The sequence below is a fragment of the Cariama cristata genome, unplaced genomic scaffold, assembly GCF_000690535.1.
Source record: "Cariama cristata isolate BGI_N322 unplaced genomic scaffold, ASM69053v1 scaffold25593, whole genome shotgun sequence".
NCBI classification, from domain to species: Eukaryota; Metazoa; Chordata; class Aves; order Cariamiformes; family Cariamidae; genus Cariama; species Cariama cristata.
Genome location: NW_009609380.1, coordinates 3626 through 29555, shown reverse-complemented (window position 1 = coordinate 29555; position 25930 = coordinate 3626). Strand labels below are relative to the sequence as shown.

General features: G+C 42.3%; 1 protein-coding gene across 1 annotated transcript in view; it reads left to right on the top strand.

Annotated features, from left to right (window-relative positions):
- The window catches only part of FASN (fatty acid synthase), a 37304-nt gene extending 11489 nt beyond the window's left edge, over positions 1-25815 (top strand). The window contains exons 11-42 of the mRNA XM_009697530.1: positions 53-147; positions 562-696; positions 996-1199; positions 2774-2889; positions 3343-3518; positions 3922-4113; positions 4401-4481; positions 4573-4758; positions 5074-5253; positions 5450-5653; positions 6931-7241; positions 7392-7781; positions 9763-9927; positions 10119-10237; positions 10331-10485; positions 10831-11034; positions 12059-12209; positions 12712-12890; positions 13470-13589; positions 13739-13861; positions 15908-16131; positions 16754-16955; positions 18011-18162; positions 18685-18776; positions 18928-19079; positions 19351-19593; positions 21153-21341; positions 21861-22088; positions 22547-22767; positions 23346-23444; positions 23559-23810; positions 24969-25815. Of these exons, the coding sequence (XP_009695832.1) occupies positions 53-147; positions 562-696; positions 996-1199; positions 2774-2889; positions 3343-3518; positions 3922-4113; positions 4401-4481; positions 4573-4758; positions 5074-5253; positions 5450-5653; positions 6931-7241; positions 7392-7781; positions 9763-9927; positions 10119-10237; positions 10331-10485; positions 10831-11034; positions 12059-12209; positions 12712-12890; positions 13470-13589; positions 13739-13861; positions 15908-16131; positions 16754-16955; positions 18011-18162; positions 18685-18776; positions 18928-19079; positions 19351-19593; positions 21153-21341; positions 21861-22088; positions 22547-22767; positions 23346-23444; positions 23559-23810; positions 24969-25106 (5678 nt within the window). The 3' untranslated portion in view covers positions 25107-25815. The remainder of the gene's footprint in view (positions 1-52; positions 148-561; positions 697-995; positions 1200-2773; positions 2890-3342; positions 3519-3921; positions 4114-4400; positions 4482-4572; positions 4759-5073; positions 5254-5449; positions 5654-6930; positions 7242-7391; positions 7782-9762; positions 9928-10118; positions 10238-10330; positions 10486-10830; positions 11035-12058; positions 12210-12711; positions 12891-13469; positions 13590-13738; positions 13862-15907; positions 16132-16753; positions 16956-18010; positions 18163-18684; positions 18777-18927; positions 19080-19350; positions 19594-21152; positions 21342-21860; positions 22089-22546; positions 22768-23345; positions 23445-23558; positions 23811-24968) is intronic.
- Positions 25816-25930: the final 115 nt, after the last annotated feature.

Sequence of the window (25930 nt, the reverse complement as noted above, 5' to 3'; positions counted from 1 at the left end):
TGAAGCTCACTGCTAGAAACACTTGTGTTGTCCTGAGCTCTTCCTTCTGCAGGTCTGACTTGGGAAGAATGTAAAGAACGCTGTCCTCCAAATGTGGTACCAGCCTGTCACAACTCTGAAGATACTGTCACTGTTTCGGGGCCTCTGGTGAGCAAGGAACTGATATGGTGCATACCAGAGTTGTGATTGGGACCTGTGAAGTTCTAGTGTGAAAAAAGAGTTAAGCTGAGTTTAAAGCTCAGCTGCTTGCAAAGGGGAGCTGGATTTAAGCAGTGGGAGGGGGGACATGGTGGTTTGTATAAACACTCAACTCTTCTGTGAGAGGAAGTGATGATAGTGCCTCAGTAGGCTAATAATAAAAGATCTGTTATGCTGAATAGTCTTATAATCATGGCCATAATGAGTGATAAATTATAAGGCTGAGAAGGGCGATAACCTCATCGCAGGTATGGTTTCCCTTAAGTGGCAAGTGATGAAAGGCATGGGGGGAGTACAGTGACTCATACGGATCCCAAATACATTGTGAGCTTTTATTTTTTTCACTTATGTTCCTCTTCTTAGGACTCTGTGAATGAGTTTGTAGCCAAACTGAAAAAGGATGGCGTGTTCGCAAAGGAGGTGCGCAGTGCTGGAGTCGCATTTCATTCTTATTACATGGCATCTATTGCACCAGTGCTTCTCAGTGCCCTGAAAAAGGTAATATTGCCAAGCTACGGCTCACACGGCTTACACTCAGGCACCTGGATTTGAGTGTAGTTGATGTAGAGCTTTAAGGGGGTTCCTTCCTTTAGGAGGAGAAGGAAATCTCTTGAAGAGCATGTAGACCTCTGAGACCTAAGGTGTGAAATCCTATGGCCTCAAGCAGAGGGATGTCCTGAGCAATCAAGCTGAGAAAAATGGCCTGCAAAAAGGAGGGGCTGATTGCTTTTGACTGTCTTATTGTTATCTGTGACATGTAACTCTTCCTCATGTCCCTCTTCCTTGTCTGTCTGTAGGTCATTCCATACCCTAAACCTCGTTCAGCACGATGGATCAGTACATCTATCCCTGAATCTCAATGGCAGAGTGATCTAGCTAGGAATTCCTCTGCTGAGTATCATGTGAACAACCTAGTGAATCCAGTGCTGTTCCACGAAGGCCTGAAGCATGTTCCAGAGAACGCTGTTGTAGTAGAGATTGCTCCACATGCTCTTTTACAGGTATTGTATTTGACTGTGTCAGTTTGATACCATATTGATATGTTGCTGCAGGAAGGAGATTAAGGGTCTGAGGACTAAAGAATACTGCTGCTTCCTTCCCTGCCTCCATTCTGAGAACACTTTGTCCCTCCGGTACTTCTGAGTCTTTCCCAGTTTTAACATTTTCTTTATTTTTTTTGTGGGGGTTTTGGTGTGATCTTTTTTCGTTGGTTGGTTTGGGGTTTTTAGAGGAGCAGTGTATGTCAATATTTAAAAAAAAAAAAATAAAAAATCCCAACATACTACCACTTCCCATCCATTCACATTGTTGCCTTGATTTGTTGTCATGGTTTTCAGAGAGCTGATACTCAGCTCTCTGAACTGTGCAATGAGTAAGAAAAGCATTTCATTGTTTGGATCTAATGGAGGCTGTGTGTGGAAATTGGGATGGGGAGAGAAATTTAAGACTAACAGGCCTTCTCTATGAAAAGTCTGTTATCACCATCTGTGCACTGAATTTGGCTTGAGGTTCTTGTCTTAGAAGGTGGTGGCTGGTAGTGGTGTTTTCCCCTCTTCTCCTAGACCAAGTAGCCTGAGACAACAGGAGCTTGCTTTCTTCAAACTCCCCTAATGATCACGTCGTTATTCCTTTCTCTCCATCCCATCCTTGTGGAATTAGTTCTATAGTAGAGGATGCAGAATATGAGGTATATGAGGATGCAGTTGCTCCACAACATCAGTGCTGTAGTCTTGTGCCTGTCCCTTAAGTCTCAAGGACTGGTCTCTTTTATTTGTGTCATGCAAGAGGAGAAAAGTCTTAAGAAGAATCATAGTTACTTGTGAATCAAGTTTAATAGTTATACAGTGCTTCTGAGTTCCAATCCAGTGTATGTTTATTATGTCATGTTAGTCTTATTTATGCTTTGAAAGTGACTTGAAGGGAGAATCAGAGCAGAGCTTTTAAATTAGGCAGATATTTTTCTCTATAAAAAGATTATACAGTTCATTTTAAAATCGCTGTGCAATTCTGGACTCCAAGTGACTAAAGACTACATCAGCTAGGTTTGAGAGTGTTCTGGTTTTCTCTTCCCTCCCTTATTTCTCTCACTTAATAGACCATGGGATCAAATTGAAGAGAAGATACAAGTTGGCTCAGATGTTTAAGGCTGTATTTTATTTTTTTTTATTTAATAGCTGTTGCTGGGAAAAAGCTCTAGGATGCTTCAGACTAAAAAGGCCTTCTCCTGGCAGTAAGAGCCTAAGCTGTGTGTGTGTGCACAAGTGGGAGGCTTGAGAGGGTGATCTTGCAGTTCTTGCAGTGCAGCTTCTGATTCCACTTGACAATCTGCTTGGGAAAGGGAGATTTGTGTTTTGGCAGGATTTCATTAATATTACATAGGTTCTGCTTTACCAGATGTGCACCTTCTTGGGTTGCTGGGGAGGGGGTATTGTGCTACTCTTCCTCTTCCCTGTTAAAATAGTGTATGTTCTAGCACCTAGCACAGAAATAGAAGTGGCTTGAGATCCATAGAGAGAAGTTCAGAGACAAAGTAATAATACCTTCCACCTGTGATTTGTGGACTCTACTTGACCAGGCTATCTTGAGGAGAACTTTGAAACCAACTTGCACCATTCTACCTTTGATGAAGAAAGAGCACAAAAATAATTTGGAGTTCTTCCTAACACAGACTGGAAAGATTCATTTAACTGGGTAAGGAGACTAAGGGAGGAGGGTAAGTGGGGTATCGGTTAGGAGAGAATTCAAGTCTCTTCTCTAGCATGTGTGCCTTCACAAGGATTGAAATATTCCTTCAACAGACCTGGAAAAAAAAAGGGATTTACATCTGTATTGTACATATTTAACATGTTCACTTATAAAGTGTTGCCTTGGGTTAGAGACTGCTTGGGCTGGGAAGGTGGCTTTTAAAGAGGAATCCCATTTCAGAGACCTAGGAACCTGGAACTAGCTCTTGGAAATAAACTTTGCATCTTGTAGACAGTTAGAGTTACAAAATTGGCTGCAGTAAGTGTTCATGGTACTCCTGGAGAAAGACATGGAGCCCAAGACCAATTACTGTCTGACCTCTAAGTATTATTGTTAACTTTTCCTGCCTTTTTTTCCTCTCCCTCCCTCACATTGTCTTGATCTTTTTTATCGTCCTAGGATAAATGTTCTTGGAAACAACTTGTTCCCACTCATGGAATACCCTGTTCCAGTGGGAACACCCCTTATTTCTCCATACATCAAATGGGACCACAGCCAGGACTGGGATGTTCCAAAAGCTGACGACTTTCCAGCAGGTTCCAGAGGCTCTGCATCTGCTTCAGTCTACAATATTGGTGTGTTTGACTGTTTGGGGTTTTTTGTTTGTTTGTCTCTTCTGCTTTACCTCTGGATTTCTAGGATAGAAATGTAGGAAAAAAGAAAATCTTAAAAAAAAAAAAAAAAAAAAAAAACACCACGGAAAAGGGTACTTAAAGCAACATCCTTGAAACCATCTTCTGAAGCTTAATGTTTGGTTTGGTTTGTATTGAAAAAGACTGGATCTGCTTCTGAAATAGGATGAAAGAGTATGAACAGAGCAGAAACTGTCTTGATTCAGACTCACAGTAGTCTTAAGAGCTGCATGTTGCCAGGCAGGATAGTTGGGGCAACAACTAAAGCCTTATAGACATTGAGGGGAAAAGACCTCCTTATTAGGGTGTTTTGATTATTTCTATCCTGATCTTTATTCTTTGACAGATGTGAGTCCTGACTCTCCTGACCACTACTTAGTTGGTCACTGCATTGATGGCAGAGTCCTGTACCCAGCAACTGGGTATCTAGTACTGGCTTGGCGAACTCTGGCACGTTCTCTTGGCATGGCTATGGAGCAAATGGCTGTTATCTTTGAAGAAGTCACAATTCATCAGGCAACTATCCTTCCCAGAAAGGGTGCGTGAGGAGTGCTGGTACAACTGCGGAACTGTGTAATGAAGATGAAGGGAGTGGGAGGAAAGAAATGCAAGGGGGAAGTGAGGAGGAACACAGGAGAATATACAGAAGAGTGCAGCATGACTGAACAAAGAAATTAATTCATACAGTCAAGTAGCACATGTTATGGTCATCTTTATTACATGTTGTGCACAGTGAGTCTGGAGATGGTGAAAGAGGAAAAATCTGCTTGAAGATGGTAACAATGAATGACCTCACAGTCCCGTCTTCCTCGATGTTTCTTGCAGGATCAATACAGCTGGAAGTAAGACTCATGCCTGCTTCCCACTGCTTTGAGGTGTCAGGGAACGGGAACCTGGCTGTGAGTGGTAAGTGAAGGAAGTGTAAGTGTATGCACTGTCCTACTAAAATCCATTATTTATGGACACAGATTCTTATTCTTGTCACTGTACCCATCAGGGAAGATTTCCCTCCTAGAAAACACTGCTCTGAAGAACTTCCATAACCAGCCAGTTGACTTTCAGACTCAAGTAGACATGAGCTCAAAGTCTGGCCTCTTGAAAGAAGACATTTACCAAGAGCTGCATCTGCGTGGGTATAATTATGGACCAACTTTCCAGGGTGTTCTGGAATGCAACAGTGAAGGTGAATTTACTTTCTATAGGAAAAATTATGAGCATGGTTATTGTAATGATGAATATTTGATCTTTTAATTCCATTTGTATTAACAGTCCACCTGACTATGCTTTGTGTGGTAATTGTATTTTGTGTGATAATGCAGAACAGCCAAGAGTTCTGACAGAACATTGGGAAAGCTGTTACCTCCAGTTTAGAACTGACTGTTGGGAGTTTACAGGGGAAGTTGGGTATATACAGCAGACTTTGCATTTGATAAGCAGTGACTTCTGGCATCTGCTGAATGATAAAATCACAGTGAGGCTTTTCCTTCCTCTTCTGCAGCAAGCACAGGGAAAGTTCTGTGGAATGGGAACTGGGTGACCTTTCTTGACACCCTGCTACATATGATAATCTTAGCTGAGACTGGGCGCAGTCTACGCTTACCCACCAGGATTCGCTCAGTGTGTATTGACCCAGTGCTGCATCAGAAGCAGGTGTGCCAATACCAGGACAATGTAGAAGGTAATGTCTTTCATGCTTGGGTTTTTGGTAGTTGTTTTCACTGCTGTGTAGATGAATGTATGACTTCCTAAGAAGTAGGAAGGAGTCCAAGCTATTCTGCAGCTCTGTAACAATCTGACATAGCACTGTTTGTCTGATCATCTTGAATAAAATACTTGTGTTTGATGCGAACTTACCTTTGTTTCCTGTCTCCTAGCTTTTGATGTTGTTGTGGACCGCTGTCTTGATAGCCTTAAAGCAGGAGGTGTTCAAATCAATGGTCTTCATGCTTCTGTGGCACCACGACGACAACAGGAACGGATCCCTCCCACTCTGGAAAAATTCTGCTTTGTGCCCTATACTGAGAGTAACTGTTTGTCTTCTAGTGTCCATCTTCATGCCTATCTGGAGCACTGCAAAGGTGAGGTGGGATTGGTTTCTTGGCACACTAAGGGGAATCTTCCAGCCTGACAGAAATGTCTGAGAGAAGCTGTTCATACTGCTTCAGAACATCCAAGAAATAAAGTATTGGTCTCTGTATAAGGCTTCAGCAGGAGTCTTGTGTCTGTATGCTTACTGGAAGCTAAAAGCTACTTCTGCCTGATGTATCTCTAGAGCATGGGTAGGAATAAAGCTGTGGGGAGGGGCATCAACCCTTCTGTAGCAGTCAGTGCAGTGTCAGATGGCACGACCTCCTTGGCAAGCAGAGAGGCACAAATCACCTCCTTTAAGGAGAAGTGGAGCCTAGTTCCTTCAAACACTGACAGGAGAGCCTACTTCCTCAAGTCTTTAGCTTTCTTGTTTTGTTTTTCCCTGTAGGCTGCCAAGATGGGTAAGCTGACATGTCTGTTCCCATTTGATTGTGAGCATAAGAGCATATCCAAGGAGGGGGAGTGGTTTAGTGAGGCACACCAGAAGAAGTTTGTGTTTGCTGCAATAGAATAGGAGCAGCTTTGTCTATCGTGAAAGTTGCAGCCTAGTACAGTGCTCTTTGAATGGGAAGACATCCACTCAGTTCATCGCTTTAAGTGCCCTTTTCATCAAAGGGAAAAAATTACTGTTTTTGAAAAAGTTTTTACTCTAGTGATGAATTTTGCTATATCTTGAGACAGCGATTTTGTCATTCTATATTGGTAAAGTGCCTTCATGCTCATTCTTTGATTTGACAATAGATTTGAAAGACTTCTCTCTCCCCCCCCCACCCATTTTTTTTCCCCAGTGTCCAAATGCTGTCCTCAAAGGTTTTTACATATGCTGTAGTGGGATTTTTATTTTATTTTTCATAATGCTGCTTCTGATCTCAGTCAGGATGAGCTATTTTCCATCTGGTTATAAACCAAAAAAGCACTTTAGTATTTCTGTACCTGCAGAAACTTATAATATCCCTCTACAACTCCCTAAATCGGTCAGAAGTTTTCTGCTAGTTGCCCTCTTTCAGTCAGAGTCTTGCCACAGGTACTTTTGGTGTTTTAGACTGTCTTGCCACAAAGCTTACTTGTTTGTGGGCTGCAGCTAGTGCACAATATCTAATCACCTGAACATACAGGAGCATGCACTATATCTTTGTGACTAGGCTAATGGTAGATGATGCTGTAATTTGTGGTGCTGATCAGCTGGCATAGCAAATAGAGGCAAAGAGGAAAAGAAAAATCTTAGAAAAATCTGACTCGTCCTTTCATTTCCCTTTCTGTTCCATAGATCTGATCCAGAACTTACAGGCTAAGGTGGCAGTGCATGGGGTCAAATTAGTCATCCCTGGACTAAAAACTGCAGTGGATGCTGCAGAGTCCTCACCCATACAGAAGGGCATTCAGCTTATCCTTGCTGAAATCTGCCATCTGGAACTGAATGGAAACCTCCATTCTGAGCTGGAACAGATTGTGACTCAAGAGAAAATGCACTTCCAGGACGACCCTCTTCTCAATGGATTGCTGGATTCTTCAGAGTTGAAGACTTGCCTGGATGTGGCATTAGAGAACATGACCAGTCACAGGATGAAGATAGTAGAGGTTAGCTGGGAGCCCAGGATGGGACCATAGCTAGTGTTTCTAGGCCTTTCAGTAACCTAATCGTATAATTCCAATGTTCCAGTTAGAATTCTGTATATTGTTCATGTTTCAACTTGGTTTCCCCTTTTCCTTCCCCTTCTTTTCTCACAGGCTCTTGCAGGAAGTGGACATCTGTTCTCTCGTGTCAAAAGTATTCTGAATACTCAGCCCCTGTTGCAGGTGGACTACATTGCCACTGACCGCACCCTGGAAACTCTTTCAGCTAATGAAACAGAGCTACAAGATGCTGGAGTTTCCTTTAGTCAGTGGGATCCATCTAGCCTTCCGTCTGGAAATCTGACCAATGCTGACCTGGTGGTATACAACTGTTCAACAAGTGTTCTAGGGAACACCACTGAAATTCTCTCTAATTTGGCAGCTGCAGTGAAAGAAGGAGGGTTTGTTTTGCTACACACCCTTCTTAAAGGAGAAACTCTTGGAGAAATTGTCGGTTTCCTTACAAGTCCAGATCTACAGCAGAAACACAGCTTCCTGAGTGAGGTAAGCCTCCTGGAAGGACAAATACTTTCTCAGTGGATAGTCTGGAGTCTGCTGCTTGCAGACACTCTTGTGAGGAATGTTGAGCAAATATCACTTACATCGCTTTCCATTGAGGTCCTCTGCAGGAATGTGTAACAAACACTTCTGAAGAGGAGTTGTGAATTTCCACATAGTAGGTTGGCAGAGTAAACCATGAGTTCAGTCAGGAAATGCATTTCTTAATGCATTGAAAATTATTCATTGTCATTTGTATATCTGTATAATCTCTATGAAAACACTGGCCAGGACAATTCCTTTATAGCTAAAACAATGTGCTGCATTATTGAGTGGGGTACAGCTTTATCACTGTAGGATCCTAAAATACTTCAGTATCTTCCTTTTGCTATCACTGCTGGGAGTGAGACTTTACAAACTAGTGAAGTTCTTCTAACATTGAAGTGCTCCCAGAAACGAAGGCTTTTCTCTTGTACTTTTTTTTTTCTTCCTCCTTCCTTCCTCCCCTTCCTCCCCACTTTATGTGATCCCATAAGGAGATACACCAAAACAAGCACTTGGAAGTTGGGGTGCAGTGTGTCTGCTTTGTATCTGCAAACCAGTATGTCATGCAGATGAACTGATGCAATGCTGGCACAAGAGGAGGAGAGTGAGTGGCTAGGATAAGGATGGGAACTGGGACATCACCTTCTCTTGGCAGCTGTTAGACTAAGCAGTAATGGGAAACTGCCCCTCTACAGAACATACATGTTCTTCCTGATTTGAAGGGCTGTAGCCTCTTTGGTCTTGTCTTAGAATAAGAAGAGAGTAGCACTTCTAATAGTTTGACTTTTTTGTTTGTAATTCTGGAGTGTGGTAGTTGGATTTTGAATCTTGCAATGACATGGATTCTAGCCCTTCACTTTCTGTAAAGATTTTTCAAGTTGATTTGAGAAGAAAGGGTGAGTTCTTCAGCTTTGCATCTTACTGAATAAAGAGCGGGATAAAAAGAAGAGTGTGAGACGCTACTGAAGCTGATAACTTATAACCTAGGTCTGTCATAAGTGTCAGTAGCCTGGTATTAGCAAATCCCTTGAATAAGATACATGTGAGTTGAATGCACCTTCTCTAAAGAAAATGATGTGACGCAGGTAAGAGTGGGCATGACTTAATATAGTTCTTGAAGTTTTCTAGATAGGGACACTGTCCCTAATCCTTGATAAAAGGGATCGTGCTGTAAAAACCTTCTGTTTTGTGCCCGGCATATGAAAAGCAAATGGATGTTTTTCTAAGAGCCTGCAGTCAGCTATATTTCATTCAAATAGCAGAGCCTCAGTGTTTCTGGATAGGCCATACATTGCATTTTCATTCTGTTTTTCTGAAATGCTATTTCAATGTAACTTATTCGTATAGTGCTTCTTCCCTGCTAGTGGTTTGTTGCTTCTCCCCGCTACCCTGCAGATGAAGGATTTGGGTGACTTGGTTTTTCATGTTTCCTCTGTCCTGCTTTACTACTTCTATTGCAGACACGACTTACGTGACATAGACTGGTAACATCTAAACTCTGTGTTTCCGTTACTTGTGTTTGCCTGTGGAGGTGTGTCCTATTGCTGGAATTAAATTCTAGACATGTCCAAATATGCTATGGGATTTGACAGCACTGTCTTTCACTGCTCTGCTTTTTTGCACGCCTGGTAGTGTGGTAAGACTAGCTCCTTAACCAGGGCTTTGAGATACTTGAACCTACTGCTTTCTGAGGATCTTTTAGGGAAGAAGGAATAGTCTAGACAGGGATAAAATAGTGTTATGTTAATCAAATATGTATTTGTACTGAGATGACACAGAACAGATGCCAAGATTTCCAGCAAAAGCAAGGAGGAGGTGGACAGTGCGAGTTCTTCCTGGTGAAGCCATGTTTGAGGAGACTCAGCATGAAGTATAGATATTACTTGTATTTTTAATTGACTTTTGACTTTCTTGCTAATTGTTGTCTTACCTGATTTGACAGGCACAGTGGGAGGGTTTATTCAGCAAAGTCTCACTGAATCTGGTTGCCATGAAGAAATCTTTCTTTGGCTCAGTTATTTTCCTGTGTCGCCGGCAAGCCCCTGCCAAAACACCCATTTTTCTGCCAATAGATGAGACCCATTATAAGTGGGTTGAATCCTTAAAGGTGAGAATTCCTGTGTCCTAGATATCTGAATTTCCAAATCATTATGCTTTCTAAATGAGATACTTGGCAGGGTTAAAGTGTGTGTTCAGTTACTTTTCTTAAAATAGAAGTTATTCATCTCTACCTTAAGGATACAAGGGCTATTTCCTTTCTGTGGTTCCTAGTAAAACAGTTTGGGGTTTGTCCTTTAGGAGGTCTTGGCTGACCCATCGGAGCAGCCTGTGTGGTTGACTGCCACCAGCTGTGGGAACTCGGGAATTTTGGGAATGGTGAACTGCCTCCGCCTTGAAGCAGAAGGCCACAGAATCAGGTACGTAAGCATGCCCTTGAGTCACAGTTGGAGATGAGACATTCTTTTCAGGCCTATAGCAAAACAAACAAAGTGACAACTCTTGGCTTCTAGGTGTGTGTTCATTTCCAACTTGAACCCTTCATCAGCTGTCCCACCCACAAGTCTTTCTTCCCTGGAGATGCAGAAGATCGTTCAGAGGGACCTGGTGATGAATGTGTATCGTGATGGGAAGTGGGGCTCCTTCAGGCATCTCCCATTGCAGCAAGGTAACTCCTTTGAGATCTGAGGATCACTTGGAGGGCCTTGTGTCTGAATGGATGTTGAATGAAAAATGAGTAGCTATTGTTCCTACAATTCTTTTTCTTTTTTTTTTTTTTTTTAATGGGTACTTTTGAATTCTTCTGCTCTAGCTTAGAGTGATCAGTAGCATGCTCTGGTGCTCAGAGGAGAGATGAGCTGCTTTAGGGTATGGGTAGTATTGCAGGATAAGAAGGGACTTTCAGGAGAGCAAATGGAGGAGGAGGTAGCAATTACACAAGGAATTTATTCATTCTGAAATGTGTGTGCCTGTGTTAATGTGTGTAAAGTTTTTATTATTCCTTCTTCTGCAGCACAACCTCGGGAGTTGACAGAATATGCCTATGTAAATGTGTTGACTCGTGGAGACCTCTCATCTCTTCGTTGGATTGTCTCCCCGCTTCAACACTTCCATGCAACTGATCCCAATGTTCAACTCTGCAAAGTCTATTATGCATCTCTCAACTTCCGGGACATCATGCTGGCCACAGGAAAGCTTTCTCCAGATGCTATCCCTGGTGAGTTAAAATTACACTAGAAGAAAATTTATTTACATATAGCTGTTCTAGAATTAATTAACATAATCTCCTGAATGTTAGTTATGCACTGGCTAAACTGTATATCACTTTTTGTTTGGGAAGAAAGCATGCTTGTCAAAAGGAGGTATTACCCTGCTGCAGGATAGTACATCAAAACCTCCTAAGTTCTACTTCCAGGTGCACTCCCATTTTTCATATAGCAAAATTAATAAACCTTGGTAAGAGGAAACATTACTAGCCCCATTGTGTAGATATCAAGTGTGAGGTGAAACGACTTGATGGAAGGCCTAGAGATGGGCAAGGTACATACCAAAGTGAGAATGTTGAAGTTGCATGCTGCCATGCTACTGGACATACTTTGCTTTTAGAGGAGAAAAATGCAAGGTGAAGTAATCTCCTGTCTACAAAATGGAGGTGATAATATCTTGCCTCATAGCGAGTTAAGAATTAATGTAATGTCTGTTAAATGTTTTTTAAAACTCTATTTAAAGGAGAGGGGGTGGAACATGTAAAAAGGGCATTTGGAGACTCTTATGGGTGACTTGACTAGGGCTGGGTTTCCCTTCATGACTGAGATTAGTCTCTGCCTAAAATGAGTGTTTGCAAAAAAAATAGGATTTCACTGTATATTTTTTGCTATGATCATCCTTTCTAGTTCATGTATAGTTATTTTTCAAAGAAAGAGGAACAAAATTGACTCTGAAACAAAATTGCCAAAAGCCTCTGAAGATGTTTCCATGAAACTTCTCAGATGAAAACTGAAACCTAAAGCAGTATCATCAAGGATAAAGAGTAAGATTTTATGAAACCAAGTCCTTTTCTGCAGCTCTTGTAGCAAGAAATTAACTATGGTGACTTGTGAAGTGTGTATATAGTAGTCAAATCCCAGCACTTTTTCTGTCTCTGGGGTTCTAACTTTCAAGGACTACTGTTATAGTAAATTCCTGAGCAAGGGATTTTAGAAGAGAAATTTCCTTTGTAAAAGATGCTAATGTTCTTTCAGGTAACTGGGCTTTGCAGCAGTGTATGCTGGGCATGGAGTTCTCAGGACGGGACCTGGCAGGAAGAAGGGTGATGGGATTGCTGCCAGCAAAGGGACTGGCTACAGTGGTAGACTGTGACAAGAGGTTTCTATGGGAGGTGCCTAAAAACTGGTAGGTCAATTTCTGTTTTCCGGTTTGTGTATGTGGTCAAGATTTGCCTTCCTGCCTGAGGCTGACAGCCCTGATGAGACCAGAGTACAGCACAATGGGTAGATTCCCCTCTTGGGAAATGATAACAGAGCTGTAGTCTCCTGAGCAGCTGTAAGATTTGTCTTAGATTCACTATAGGAGTTGAGCACTAGTTTTTGTGCAGCTGCTTGCACGAAGTTCTCATCTCTTTTTTGGGCTTTTAGTTCCACGTGTTTCAGTATACACTGGGATTTTGGTGTTGGTTATGTTAGTGGTTAGTTACTGAAATATTTTTGCAGAAATATGAAACTCTTGGCTGTGCTTGGCAGCTGTGGTAGTCTGCTGTATGATTGAGAACCATTTATACTTTTTGGCCTATCTTGACAGTTTAACTTTCCCACTGCAGAAAAGCAAATTTCATTGGGAGAATATAGTAGTCTTTTCCAAGGCTAAAGATTATCTTCTCTTTCACTTTGCTTCTTAGGACTCTGGAAGAAGCAGCTTCAGTGCCTGTGGTTTATGCTACTGCATATTATGCTTTGGTGGTTCGAGGTGGTATGAAGAAGGGTGAGAGTATCCTTATTCACTCTGGCTCGGGAGGTGTGGGCCAAGCAGCCATTGCCATTGCCCTGAGCATGGGCTGCCGTGTCTTTGCTACTGTAGGTGAGTACTCAGGGCTCAATGTTATGGAGGGGCAGAAAAGGGAATATATATTTACCTATATAATAGAGAGAGGAAATGTGTGTGTGCATGCATGTGTGTTTGCCTATACATAAATACGTATCTTTATATATTTTTCCCCCAATATGATCTCCTGTAACTTTGATCTAGTTTCTAGACTGAGAACAGGATACATGGTAAATACAGGTACTGTCTATGTGCTTGAAACTTCTGCAGCACAGACAAATTTATTTATCTCTGTACAGTATGTAATCAAAAGCATGGAAGAAGATCAAGGCTGCTTCATTTTAAATTCAGTAATGTGATCAAAGAATGTCTATCCATTGTAAGGCTTGGTCTGTTTCTGGTCCTTGCTCTAGCTCATAAATGAGCAGTAACAACTAGACAGCCTTGTCTTAAGGTTTGACACCTTGAGACCCTGACAGCTTTGAAGCAAGTGCTTGAGGCTGCTCAGACTTATAGTCTTTGGCAAAAGATGTGCAGATGAAAATGGGGTGTTTCGTCATAAAAAAAATTTAACATAAGAGTACTGGCATCATTCAACCTATTTTCTACTTCCAGGCTCCACTGAGAAACGTGAGTATCTCCAAGCAAGATTTCCACAGCTGGATGCTCATAGCTTTGCCAGCTCCCGAAATACTACTTTTGAGCAACATATACTGCGAGTTACCAATGGAAAAGGTAAGTTCAAGGAATACTTTTCCTCCTTTTGTCAGTTATGCCACATTATGCAGTTGCTCTCTGTAAAGACAAAGTAAGTCACTAGAAAACAGGGTTAGGCTTTCAGCACAGCTGAGTTTATGAAATAGTTACTTTTCCTTTTATTGCAGGTGTCAACCTCGTGTTAAATTCCTTGGCCGAAGAGAAGCTCCAAGCCAGTTTACGTTGTCTTGCTCGACATGGACGCTTTTTGGAAATAGGCAAATTTGATCTGTCTAACAACAGTCAACTTGGTAAGATGGGGCATTGGGAAATAAATCTCATTAGGTTTAAGCAAGCATGACCACACAACCTATATACTATCTGAACACAGACTAATCTCCAAATTTAGAAAAGTTTTTAGCCGCAATACTTGTTTCAATTTTATCACTAACAGCTTAAGTAGTCTTTTCAACAAATACCTTCTTGGAGAAGCATGGCACTCAGCATTTTTCTGGAAACCTGCATAAAACATGCAAAATACTTAAGTTATCTTCCTCAAAGTCTTTCTTTAAAATCAATATAGGACATGTTGCCCGCAAAATGTTTGGATAGGAAGGTAGTAAGAAGCAGCATTCATTTCACATGGCACTGTTTACCACTGTGTCTGTTAGCTTGTAGATTTCACAGATCTGTTGGACTTGACTTAAACTTTTGGGGATGTAATGTATGTATTTGTAATAGATGAGTGCACTGTAAAACTGAGCAGATGAAGTTCATAGCTGTACAAGCTGCAGTTTTGCCCTCTGTTCTTGGTAAACTCGGTCATTTGTAGAGTGAAAGTAATTGGAATTTTTCAGATAACTACAGAGAACCTGATCTTGAGAGAATCTTAATTTGTTCTTTCACTAAATATTTGTGGCATTTTGAATAGAGTATAGTGGTTCCAGTTGGAAGGGACCTGCAATGGTTGTCTAGTCCAGCTGTCTGACCACTTCAGGGCTGACCAGAAATTAAAGCATATTATTTAAGGAGCATTTTCCAAATGCCTCTTAAACACCAACAGGCATGGTGCATCAACCACCTCTCTAGGAAGTACATTCCAGTGTTTGACAACCCTTTCAGTAAATAAATGTTTCCTAATATCTAGGCTGAACCTCCCCGATGCAGCTTTGAGCCACTTCCATGTGTCCTATTACTGGATACTAGGGAGAAGAGACCAGCACCTCCCTCCCCAAGTCCCCTCCTCAGGAAGCTGCAGAGAGCAATGAGGTTGCCCCTCAGCCTCCTTCTCTCCGAATTAGACAAACCCAAAGTCCTTAACCGCTCCTCATAGGGCATGCCTTCCAGCCCTCACCAGCTTTGTTACCCTCCTGGACGCATTTGAGTACCTTCACATTCTTTTTAAATTGAGGGGCCCAGAACTGTACACAGCACTCAAGGTGCGCCCACACCGTAGCTAAATACAGCGGGATAATCACCTCTCTTGCTGTGTTTGATGCACCCCAGGATGGGGTTTGCCCTCTGGGCTGCCAGGGCTCACTGCTGGCTCCTGTGGAGCCTGCTGTCAACCAGCACCCCTAGATGCTTTCTGCGGGACTGCTTTCCAGCCACTCCTGTCCCAATTTATACTTATGTCTGGCATTACTCAGTCTCAGGTGTGGAATCAGGCATTTGTTCTTGCTAAGTTTCATGTAATTGATTGCCCAATGTTCCAGTCTATCCAGACCCCTCTGCAAGACCTCTTCTTCCTCAAGAGAGTCAACAGCACCTCCCAGTTTTTGATGGCACAGGGGCAAGATTAACCTGATTTGTCTTGGATGGAAAGACAAATTCGAATGTTATAATGTGATGTGTTGGTAAAAAACGACAAGAATGTTCTCCTGTTGTAGAATGATTGCATATAGCAAGTGTTGACAGTCTCCTTTCTTATTCTAATTACACTTCAAAAGATCCTAGCATTATGGAAAACTTCCTATGAGGAGGAGTTTCCTATGGAGAGGGACAGGAAGTACATGGGATTCTAGCTCCTCTGAGTCTTAACTCAGCTGTCACTAGACACAAAATGTCCTTTTTAATATCCGACTGACAATGTAATAACTTGTCCTCTTGACACACAGCTTTTGTGACTGGAGTTTCTGTTAAACTGGCCTGCTTGTAAGAGAACAACCTAATTAATATAGCATTTAGAGAGTATATGCAAGAATGAGTTTGGAAAAATGTAGAATTCTAGCAACTAATGACTGCTTTACTCCTCAGTCTTATGGTACTGACCTACACAGAAATTTTTCTGAAGCAGAAGAGAAATTCTGTTTTAAAATGTCAGCATTATCAGGTCATAACTAAGTTGCTCTTCCTAGGAATGGCTCTCTTCCTCAAGAACGTGGCTTTTCATGGGATCCTACTAGATGCAATCTTTGAGGAGGGAAACCAAGAGTGGGAAGTAGTATCAGAGTTGTTGAAGAAAGGCATAAAAGATGGTGTAGTAAAGCCCCTGAGGAGTACAGTCTTCAACAAAGAAGAGGTAGAAGCTGCCTTCAGGTTCATGGCACAAGGAAAACATATTGGCAAAGTTATGATCAAGGTAATGAGATAATGACTTTGCTTCTCTGTAGGGATGGATTCATGGACTCTGGCATGGGTAAAACCAAAGACCTTTATTGTTTACAAGTTTGTTCTTATATAGATTCACTAGCTGTCCACGCACTCTAGTTTGTTCATGCATTGGTTAACCCCTGCTGCCCATGCGCCGCGGCTAAGCTTTTAATTTGCGCTGTTAATCAAGACACGCATCTTCTAGTTTCGGTCTCACATCTGTGCTTCAAAACATTTTTATCTTCAGCTCCATTTCTGTGCTTGCTTCATTACTTGCTTTCTCATTCTATTTCCTTCAAGGCTATGTTGAATTGTTCAAGGTTGCTCGCAACACTCCCTGTGAATCCCACAATTCTCTGATGCACATGTCATCCTCTGTAGGTGACTATGTTAGATATTTTGATCCAGTTCAAGTTGAAGTTGTGTAACTAGGATAGCACAGGATTATTGTTTTTACTGCTGACATTGTAACAAATGTAACTGTTAAGTCTGTCACTGATCCTACAAGGGTCATTCCCATTGTCTGGAGGAGTATAGCATGGAAAGATAAAAAATGCATTGTGTATCAGATCTTAACTACTTTTTTTTTCCCTTTTTTTGTGGGGGTGAAGGTCCAAGAAGAAGAAAAGGAATATCCTTTAAGAAGATCTGAAACTGTTAAAATCTCTGCCATCTCCCGAACCTCCTGTCCACCTACTAAGTCTTACATCATCACAGGGGGCCTAGGAGGATTTGGGCTTGAGTTGGCACAGTGGCTAGTTGAAAGAGGAGCACAGAAGCTTATACTAACATCTCGTTCTGGCATACGAACTGGTAAGGAAAAACTGTAAAGTAACAGGGAACATGACTGCATTTCAACAGAACTCAATTCGTAGTTTCTCTCCGTTTTTAAGTGTCCCATCAGCAAATAATAATGTCTTGATCTCTTTTCTGTCCTCTCATGTGGGTATTTTCTCACTTCAAACTGTTGTCCCCTTTATTCTAAACAAGAAAGTTGTTTTTTTTTTTAACTTGACACCTTTTTTCCAACTACTTCTTTCTTCTTTTTTATGCTCCCTAATTCTACTAATCCATTTTTCTCCCTTACCCCAGGATTTTTTCTCCAGCCTTACTTTTACCTTTACCCTCTCCACACAATCTATATCTGGCTACCTCACTGACTTGTCCCCTGGCTGTCACATGGTGGATCACATGCCACAGGGAAAGGCCTATAAACTCCTTGCTAAATATACTCTGTGCCTCAAGTTATATGTGTGGATGCTTGCTCTTGCTCCTTCAGATAGCTCTTCTGTAAAGATGTGCCCTACTGTCTGATAACATCAGTAAGCATTTTTACTCAATTTTAAGCCATGTGTTTGATTACAATCGTGGCATTGAGATTTCTTATCAGTGGTAGTCTTCAATATTTCCTCACACACAGTCAGTCATGACAAAACTTCTGTCTCTACAAATTCCTTCTTTCTCTTGGCAAGTTCACAATTGCACCACTTGGGCAAACACACAGATCAAATATTTCTGCTTCTGGTTGTGCTGCTATAATCTGTTGCCTTGCTCTAATCTAGCCATTCTTTCCTGTCTCAGTACCCAAATTATTTTTTTTCCCTACACTGTTGTACTTTTTATTCCTTTCCCCACCCCCCTCATATTCTCCTGACTCTGTTCTCCACTTTGATCTATTTAGAAATCACTTGAGTTTCAGAAATATTCTATCTACTAAAGTTTTGTCCAATTTTTTTCTTGTAGCTGAATTGGTAATTATTTAGCTATTCAGTCCCTATCTAGTCAGAGAAGTGTAAGGAGCAGGTTAACCAGAGCCTTATGGTTTGAATGCTTCATCCCAGGCACTGTCACCTTCTAATTTTTTGTAGGCTACCAGGCTAAACGTGTTAGAGAGTGGATGGCACTGGGAATCCAAGTGTTGGTATCTACCAGTGATATTGGAACACTAGAAGGGACGCAGCTATTGATAGAAGAAGCGTTGCAGCTTGGCCCAGTTGGAGGCATCTTTAATTTGGCTGTGGTAAGTGACAAAAATGCTTAGGACTTGTAAGAGTCTCTTACAAGTCAGCAGCCACTCAAAAAGCACTTTTAGTGATGGCAGTCAGGCTTCATACAGTTTTAGATTGCCTCTCTGTGTTTCTAAGGACATTTTACTTTGACCTCACCTGATGACTAAAGGCTTACGGGTCTAGCCCCTTGACCTGAGAAGCAACAGTATTTGGCCAGCAAGCTCAGTTCTGGGATGATGAATGTTGCCCAAGACCCCTGGGGAATGAGAAAAATCCCATACAGAACTTGCCAGTTGAAGGCTGCGGTGGCAGTACTGAAAAAAGCAGACTTACCAAAAGCTATGTTGTCCTTGTATCTTGAATGTCCTCAAATATGACATCTGTACTGTAAAGTTAGAAAAATGCATTGTGTAGTGATACCCTCTCACATCTCAAACCACATGGCAAATTTAAACTGAGAAACTGGAGATACTGAAACTGCACCTCTTTTTCTCCCACCCCATCCTTTTTCTCTCACCCCCTGTCCCCACTAGGTCCTTAGAGATGGCATGATTGAAAATCAGACCCCAGAATTCTTCTGGGAGGTCAACAAGCCCAAGTATTCAGGCACCCTTCATTTGGATTTGTAAGTATCTGTAGAAGTGACAAATAGGAACTGCTTTTATGGTTACAGAGCTGATCAGACTTAGTCATTTTACTCTTGCACTAGCCTTCCAAGGGCACACCTAGTTAGCAGGTTTTTCTGATGGGGTTTCTCTCTCCTGCTCTTCTCCAAGGGTGACTCGTAAGAAGTGTCCAGACCTGGACTATTTTGTTGTGTTCTCCTCTGTAAGCTGTGGAAGGGGAAATGCTGGGCAAAGTAATTATGGCTTTGCCAATTCTACCATGGAGCGTATCTGTGAGCAGCGACATCACGATGGACTCCCAGGTAAGATTATTTTAGTCATTGCACAGAATAATCTTATCTCAGCAAACATCCAGAGGAGAAGCAGCTCACCAGAAACTTGTGCGCTTGTCTAGAATAATAACAAATGTTGAAGACTGTTTCCTCTCCTAGCTACTACCCTGAGTCATTCATGTGTGAATGAACACTGACCACTTAACAGTACAAAGGAAATGCTGTTTTTAACTCCCTTTTGTTGCTGCCCTGTGCTTTCGTTAGTTGCCTAATCTATTCCTTCTTCTGACTTCTCCTCCAGGCCTGGCAATCCAATGGGGAGCCATTGGTGATGTGGGTATCCTTCTGAAGACAATGGGAAACAGAGAGGTTGTGGTTGGGGGAACCATTCCCCAGCAAATCGGCTCCTGCCTGGAGGTGCTTGATATCTTCCTGAATCAACCTCATCCTGTCATGTCCAGTTTTGTCCTAGCAGAGAAGGTATCTATGAAAACTGAAGGAGGCAGTCAACAGGATCTTGTAGAGGCTGTGGCTCACATTCTGGGTAAGTGCTCTCAGACAAGCACTGCTGGGCAGTGTCTACCATCTCAATGCTTTCGAAAGCAGTGGTGCTGCTGTAGGTGCTCTGTTCAGCGTCTCCTCCTGACTTCCTGTGGTGTGGGTGTGCTGTTGTGGGACTGTTTGTCTGTTTGTTTTTTTCCTTTACGCTGCTCCTTCTCTCCAATAATCAACTTGATTCTTCAGTGTGGGCTCTTCTCCCTTAGCATGTTTAGATATACACACACACACGCGTCCACGCGCGTGCCCACACACGCACACACACTTTAGAGTCTTCGATTTTTTTTGTTTGTTTGGATTTGGACCGGTGCCTTTCTCCAAATGGAGAATCAACAGGAAGAGCAGCCAAGAGCAAAATTCTGGGACAGCGCATAACAGGGCAAATACACAACTGACTTTGAGTACTATTCCAGCTTTCAAACATTCACCTTAGAATGTCCCCATGCCACAAAAAGTAGCTTTTATGTAGTTAGTGACTGTCTGGTAGTGTATCCTCTCATCAGTTCTGTCTGTTATCCCATGTGAACGTCTGGTAACTGTAGCTTAACTATGCATTACAAGAAGTGCTGTGTCTTCCTGTCTGTTTTGAACTAGCTTCCTTTTACGATTATGTCCCCGTTCTTGTGTTGAAAGTGAATAATCTCTGTCACTTCTATTATGTCCCACTTAAGTAGTCTCTTTTGCAGACAGAAGTGTGTACTGATCCTTTGTTTTCTACCAAAAGAGGTACTCATAAATCAAAGACAGTCTCCTGAGTATTTCTTAAGGAATTGTGCCCAGTAACTGACAGCAAATCTGACCTCAAAGAACAGACATGTCTTTCAGAAGTCATAGGGAAGTGTCTGGGAAATAGTACCAGCTGTAGGGTTAGTTTGGAAGGAGAGAGTGTGTGAAGACAACAAAGGGAGAAGCTAGTAAGAAACCTAGTGGTGGCAAGGGTGGCAACATGGGGCAGCACAAGGTGGAGGAGGGGAGGTAGAGCTGTAGATGCAAGTGTTACTAAGAAGTCTTTTACAAGTAAGGAAAGGGTGAGACTTGAACAGTGTAAAAGTTGGAGGGGAAGGGGAGGTGAAAACTAGAGGAATCGCTACCTCCTCCAATGTGATAGACATCAAGCGTTGCAATCAACCATCATGGACACTGATAACTTGTTTCATCTCATGTCGTAGCTGAGGATTAGTTGCATTAGGTCTAGGACTGCAGTTTCAGTTAGAGCCTCCAGTATGTGAAGTTCCTCTAGCTGACTGTTCTGAACTTGGTCTAGGGCTGAAGTTACAATGTTCACAGCTGTTTAGCTGGGACTGATGTATCCCCTGTCATAAAGCTGTGTACATTTAACGTCTACTCTAAAGACTAGATCCCATATGACCAGATGTGGATTGTAGAAGAGGTGACTTGTGAAAGCATTAGATGATCCTGAAAGGTAATTCTCTGTAGCTGTAGTTTATTCAGGTTTTAGGAGAAAGAAGGAAGCTGAGAAGACTGCTAGAGAGGCCTAAAGCCAAAAAGAAATCAGCCTTTTGTTAGTGTGCTGTTTTTTCTCAGGTGTCCGTGACGTGAGTAGTCTGAATGCTGAGAGTTCCTTGGCAGACTTGGGCTTGGATTCCTTGATGGGTGTGGAGGTGCGCCAGACACTGGAGAGAGACTATGACATCGTTATGACCATGAGAGAAATTCGACTCCTTACAATCAACAAACTGCGTGAACTTTCTTCCAAGTCCGGGACAGCAGAGGGTATAGTGTCTGGATTAGGGTTGTTACCAGTCACCTGAGTCCAAATCATTAAGCTCCCAATCCATTGCTTTCATCTCTAGTGACGTAAACCTCTATCAGATCATGAAATAAGATTATAGCTGAAAGGCTTTTAAGGGACAGACATGCCACTGAAATGCATTGACCATTGGGTCAGGCCCATCAGTTCTGGGGGCAGGGTATAAGAAAGCATGTGAAAGCTGCTTTCTTGCCTGGCTAGTGTCTGCCTGCATGGTCACTCAATTGTAGCTGTGTGCAGGGTTGAGACCTTTTACATGCCTGAAGAATAAACAATGTCATGTCATGCTTACTGTAAGCTAAAAGCATATGCAGTTGCTGCAGAGCAGCTGACAGTAAGATCCCTATGCCTGTGGCCTGATGATTTAGTGAGCCAGTGGGCCAATCCAGAGTAGCCCTGAGATTCTCCTTTAGGACTATGGCTACATGACCAAGACTGATCCTGAACCTAATTGTGTTTGTCTGGTATGCTTCCCTTCAAAGAGCTGAAGCCATCCCAACTGATGAAGACAGGCCTGGGTGAACCTCCAGAACTAGATTTGAACAACTTGCTGGTGAACCCAGAAGGGCCGACGATCACCCGTCTCAATGATGTTCAGAGCACAGAGCGCCCTCTCTTCCTTGTTCACCCCATTGAAGGATCCATTGCAGTTTTCTACACTCTCGCCTCCAGACTTCATATGCCCTGCTATGGGCTGCAGTGCACAAAAGGTATCTTGGTTCTTCAGCATCTTGAATTTGTAAACATAACATTCTGAATTTTAGTTGCCTTAGAGCTTTGCTTCTAGACTCTTAAACTCGAAGGGTCAAGCATCAGTACCTAGAGTCTGTATAGGGTCGTGTTAAACATCCCCAGGTAATGAGAAGTACTAAGTTAGGTTGAAGAGCTTATGTACGGGGGAAATGGAACAATTGGATGTTGCATCAAGTCCCTGCCAGCAGATAAGCATGCAGGAGAAAAACAAGGCATGCTGTTCTACCTGTCTTTGGAAAGCAGGAACATTACTATTCCTTGTTCAAAATGTAAGTTGCTAACCATAATTTAGAAACTTACCTCCAAAATAACCTGGATGTTTCCAGCAGGGTTGTTTCCGAGCTCATGAAAACATAATTGTCTCTGCCAGTGTCTTTTCACCAGAGTCTGTTTCTAACACACTTCCATGTTCTAGCTGCCCCATTGGACAGCATACAGAGCCTGGCAGCTTATTACATTGACTGCATGAAGCAGATACAGCCTGAAGGACCTTACCGCATTGCTGGATATTCTTTTGGTGCCTGTGTAGCCTTTGAAATGTGCTCCCAACTGCAAGCACAACAGAATGCTTCCCATGTACTCAACAGTCTATTCCTCTTTGATGGGTCTCATTCCTTTGTGGCAGCATACACTCAGGTAAGAGATAGAAAATCTGCTGTCTGGGGACCATCCTGTGTCATTTGGGTTCATGTTCTGTGAGCTTACTGTTCTAGATAGGAGCCATCTGAAAAGCTGACAGACTTCTTGACAAGGGACTTGAGAGACAACTGTAGGCAGTGGATGCTTAGGGATGGCTGAAGGGTGGAAACATAGAGGGGGTGGTCTTCCTTAACTGCAGAGGGCTAGGACACAAATGTTGCTCTTGCTATGATAAATCGTAATATTAGTATGTCTTCTGGAAGGTCCTGGAGCCTGCAAGACAAGATCGTAGTGTAGGGTTGCTAGGAAACTTTGCTTAAGCCTTCCTTTCAAGGTTCATTGTACTTTCTAGAGGATACTAGGCTCTTGGCAATTGCCGCCTGTGGATTTGCTTTCTAATCTATCCTCAGGGGATCTTTCTCCCCCACCCCCAAGCTCCAGTCTATCTTTTTTCTGCCCCCCACCCCCCCTGCTTTTCCCCAGTTCAAAACCCTTTGTTCTGTAATTGTTTTTATCTAACATTCAAAATCAGACATACCCCTCTCATGTTCGCATTTTATTCTTCTCTTTTCCAGAGCTACAGAGCCAAGCTGACCCAAGGAAATGAGGCTGCACTGGAGACTGAAGCATTGTGTGCCTTTGTTCAGCAATTTACAGGCATTGAATACAATAAGGTAATGTTTCTTTCTTTATGTCTCTGTTGCACAAGAGGGATGTGGGTTTTTGTTTAATGGAGACAGATTCTCAGATATTGAAACTAATGGGGAAAAAAATGTTAATACTTCCAGCTGCTCGAAGTTCTTCTGCCTCTGAAAGATCTGGAAGCTCGTGTGAATGCTGCTGCAGACCTGATAACTCAGATTCATTCAAACATCAACCGTGAAGCACTCAGCTTTGCTGCTGCTTCGTTTTACCATAAACTGAAGGCTGCTGACAAGTATATACCAGAGTCTAAGTATCATGGGAATGTGACACTGATGCGGGCAAAGTCTCACAATGAATATGAAGAAGGTCTGGGTGGAGACTACAGACTCTCAGAGGTCAGTCAGAGGCCCACTGGTGACTGAGGTTCTCCTGATATTTGGGGGAGCAAAAGAAAAGCATGGAAGATCATCCTTACTGAGGGAGAAGGGGTGAAACCAACCTGAAAAAAATTATCATTCTGCAGATATTGTGCTCTAACAAGAATTAAAAGTCCCCAAAAGCAAATGAGGTGACTGGTTCCAGGCATTTTCTCAGGGTAGTGAGAGCCAGGAGAAGGTCTAGCCTCTACATTGGATAAGTAAGTGTTTTCTATAGCTGATTCTTGCAGCTCTTTAGATGGACTTTAGATAATAAAGATGTTAAAACAGTAGCTTGACAGAAGTAACTTTCAGGCTCCTTTCACTGTAATGACCTTTCACTGTAATGACCAAGTAATGTACTTTCACTGTAGACCCCTAAAGTTTGTCCGCTGCATGAGGGCAGACTTTTGAAGAGCAAGTGTCAGCCTTCTGACAGTAGAGACCGCTTTTTCTCAGTTACCTTTTGTGGACCACTTAGAAGTTAGTATGTGGGTTTCTTGTGGATCTGAAAAACTTAGGTTTTTGACCTGTAGTCCAGATAAGGTCATTCTTTAGCCTCTGTTCACATAAAAGGGTTAAGTGTCTTATATTATGATACCAGGGAAAAGGAAACGACTTTCAGAATTACCCTCCTGCTTCTGGTGTCTCCTATCCCTTCATACTTCTGACTTTCATTCATTATTCATTCCAGGCTAACTTGTATGTTACTAAAGTTACATAATGGCATTAAAGGAAGATTCATGGTGGTGGGAGAAAGATTAGGTGGAGGGGAGGGTTATCTGGTTTTCTTAAGGGCTTGGAAGTATCTACTTTATCATTCATTCTTTGATATTATAGGTAAATTATTCTGTTAGCATCAGGTTGGTTGGCCTCCTGCCCAGCTTATATTTGAGTGGATCACCTGCCACGCTGTCAAACTATCGTGCTTTAAAACACTGGTTCCAAACAGTGCCCTGCAGCCAATCTATGAAAATGTGTCAGAGAAACTGGTACTGTTTTCAGCTGAGTTTGATAGAGACAGTCATGTAAACTATGAGTAACTTAAGACTGACAAACCCGGAACAGTTAGATGACCAACTGGTTGTACATGGTGAATGTAAAGTTTGGGCTTTTTTTTTTTTTGTATCTATGCAGGTGTGTGATGGGAAAGTATCTGTCCATATTATTGAAGGGGATCACCGCACCTTATTGGAGGGAGATGGCGTTGAATCAATTATTGGGATCATCCACAGCTCACTGGCAGAGCCACGTGTCAGTGTCAGAGAGGGTTAACTTCTTCTGCTTACTTACTGTCAATGGTGAAGAAAATGCCAACAACATTCCTTGTTATGACAGACCCCAAGGAACTCTTCCTGTTCAACATCTCATCTGCTCTGCTGCCAGAACTGGGAAGTCCAGCTGAACTTGATTGGTCTCTTCCTCTTTCTTGCTCATCTTTTCCTTTCCCAACTCTTATGGGTTCTCTCTCCTTCCCTTCCTATGCATTGTTTTCCCCTAGTATCCCTGTTCGTGTTACTCTAGTGCTGTGACTCTGTCACTCTGCACTGCTATGAGGGTTCCCCACCAATGGTTGCTTCTTATACCCTTGGCAGTATGAAAAACAAGTTTAGGAGTAGATTTCTTGTGCTCTATATTGTTTTGTCTTAACAGTATTCCAAAGGGTATGTGATAGCACTTGTTGACCAAGCCCAGTGAGCAGGGAGAGGAGCTACAGCTGATTTCGGAGATACCTTTTGTCTGTGAAGAATCTGTCTGTAGTTAGGTCAGAAAGAGAATTCCATTGAGGCTTTTGTAACTATATTTTTTTAATTTGATATATTCTAAGTATTTATTGTGTCAAACCAGAGACTTATTACTTGGTTTTAATTTATCGTGGGTTATAGGAGAAAAGAAACATCCCATTTTGGTGGGGAAGGTTTATTCTACAAGGGGAAGTTGCCCATTTTTTTTAAATCAGAGTGCATCTTTGGAACAGTCTGGTTTGTTTGGTTGGGTTTTTTTCTTTTCCTATTTCTCCCACTGCCCTGCCCTTCTCAGAAAGGAAAAAAGGATGGAGAGTTCTTGCCATCATCTGCTCTTTGGGGGGGGGGGGGGGG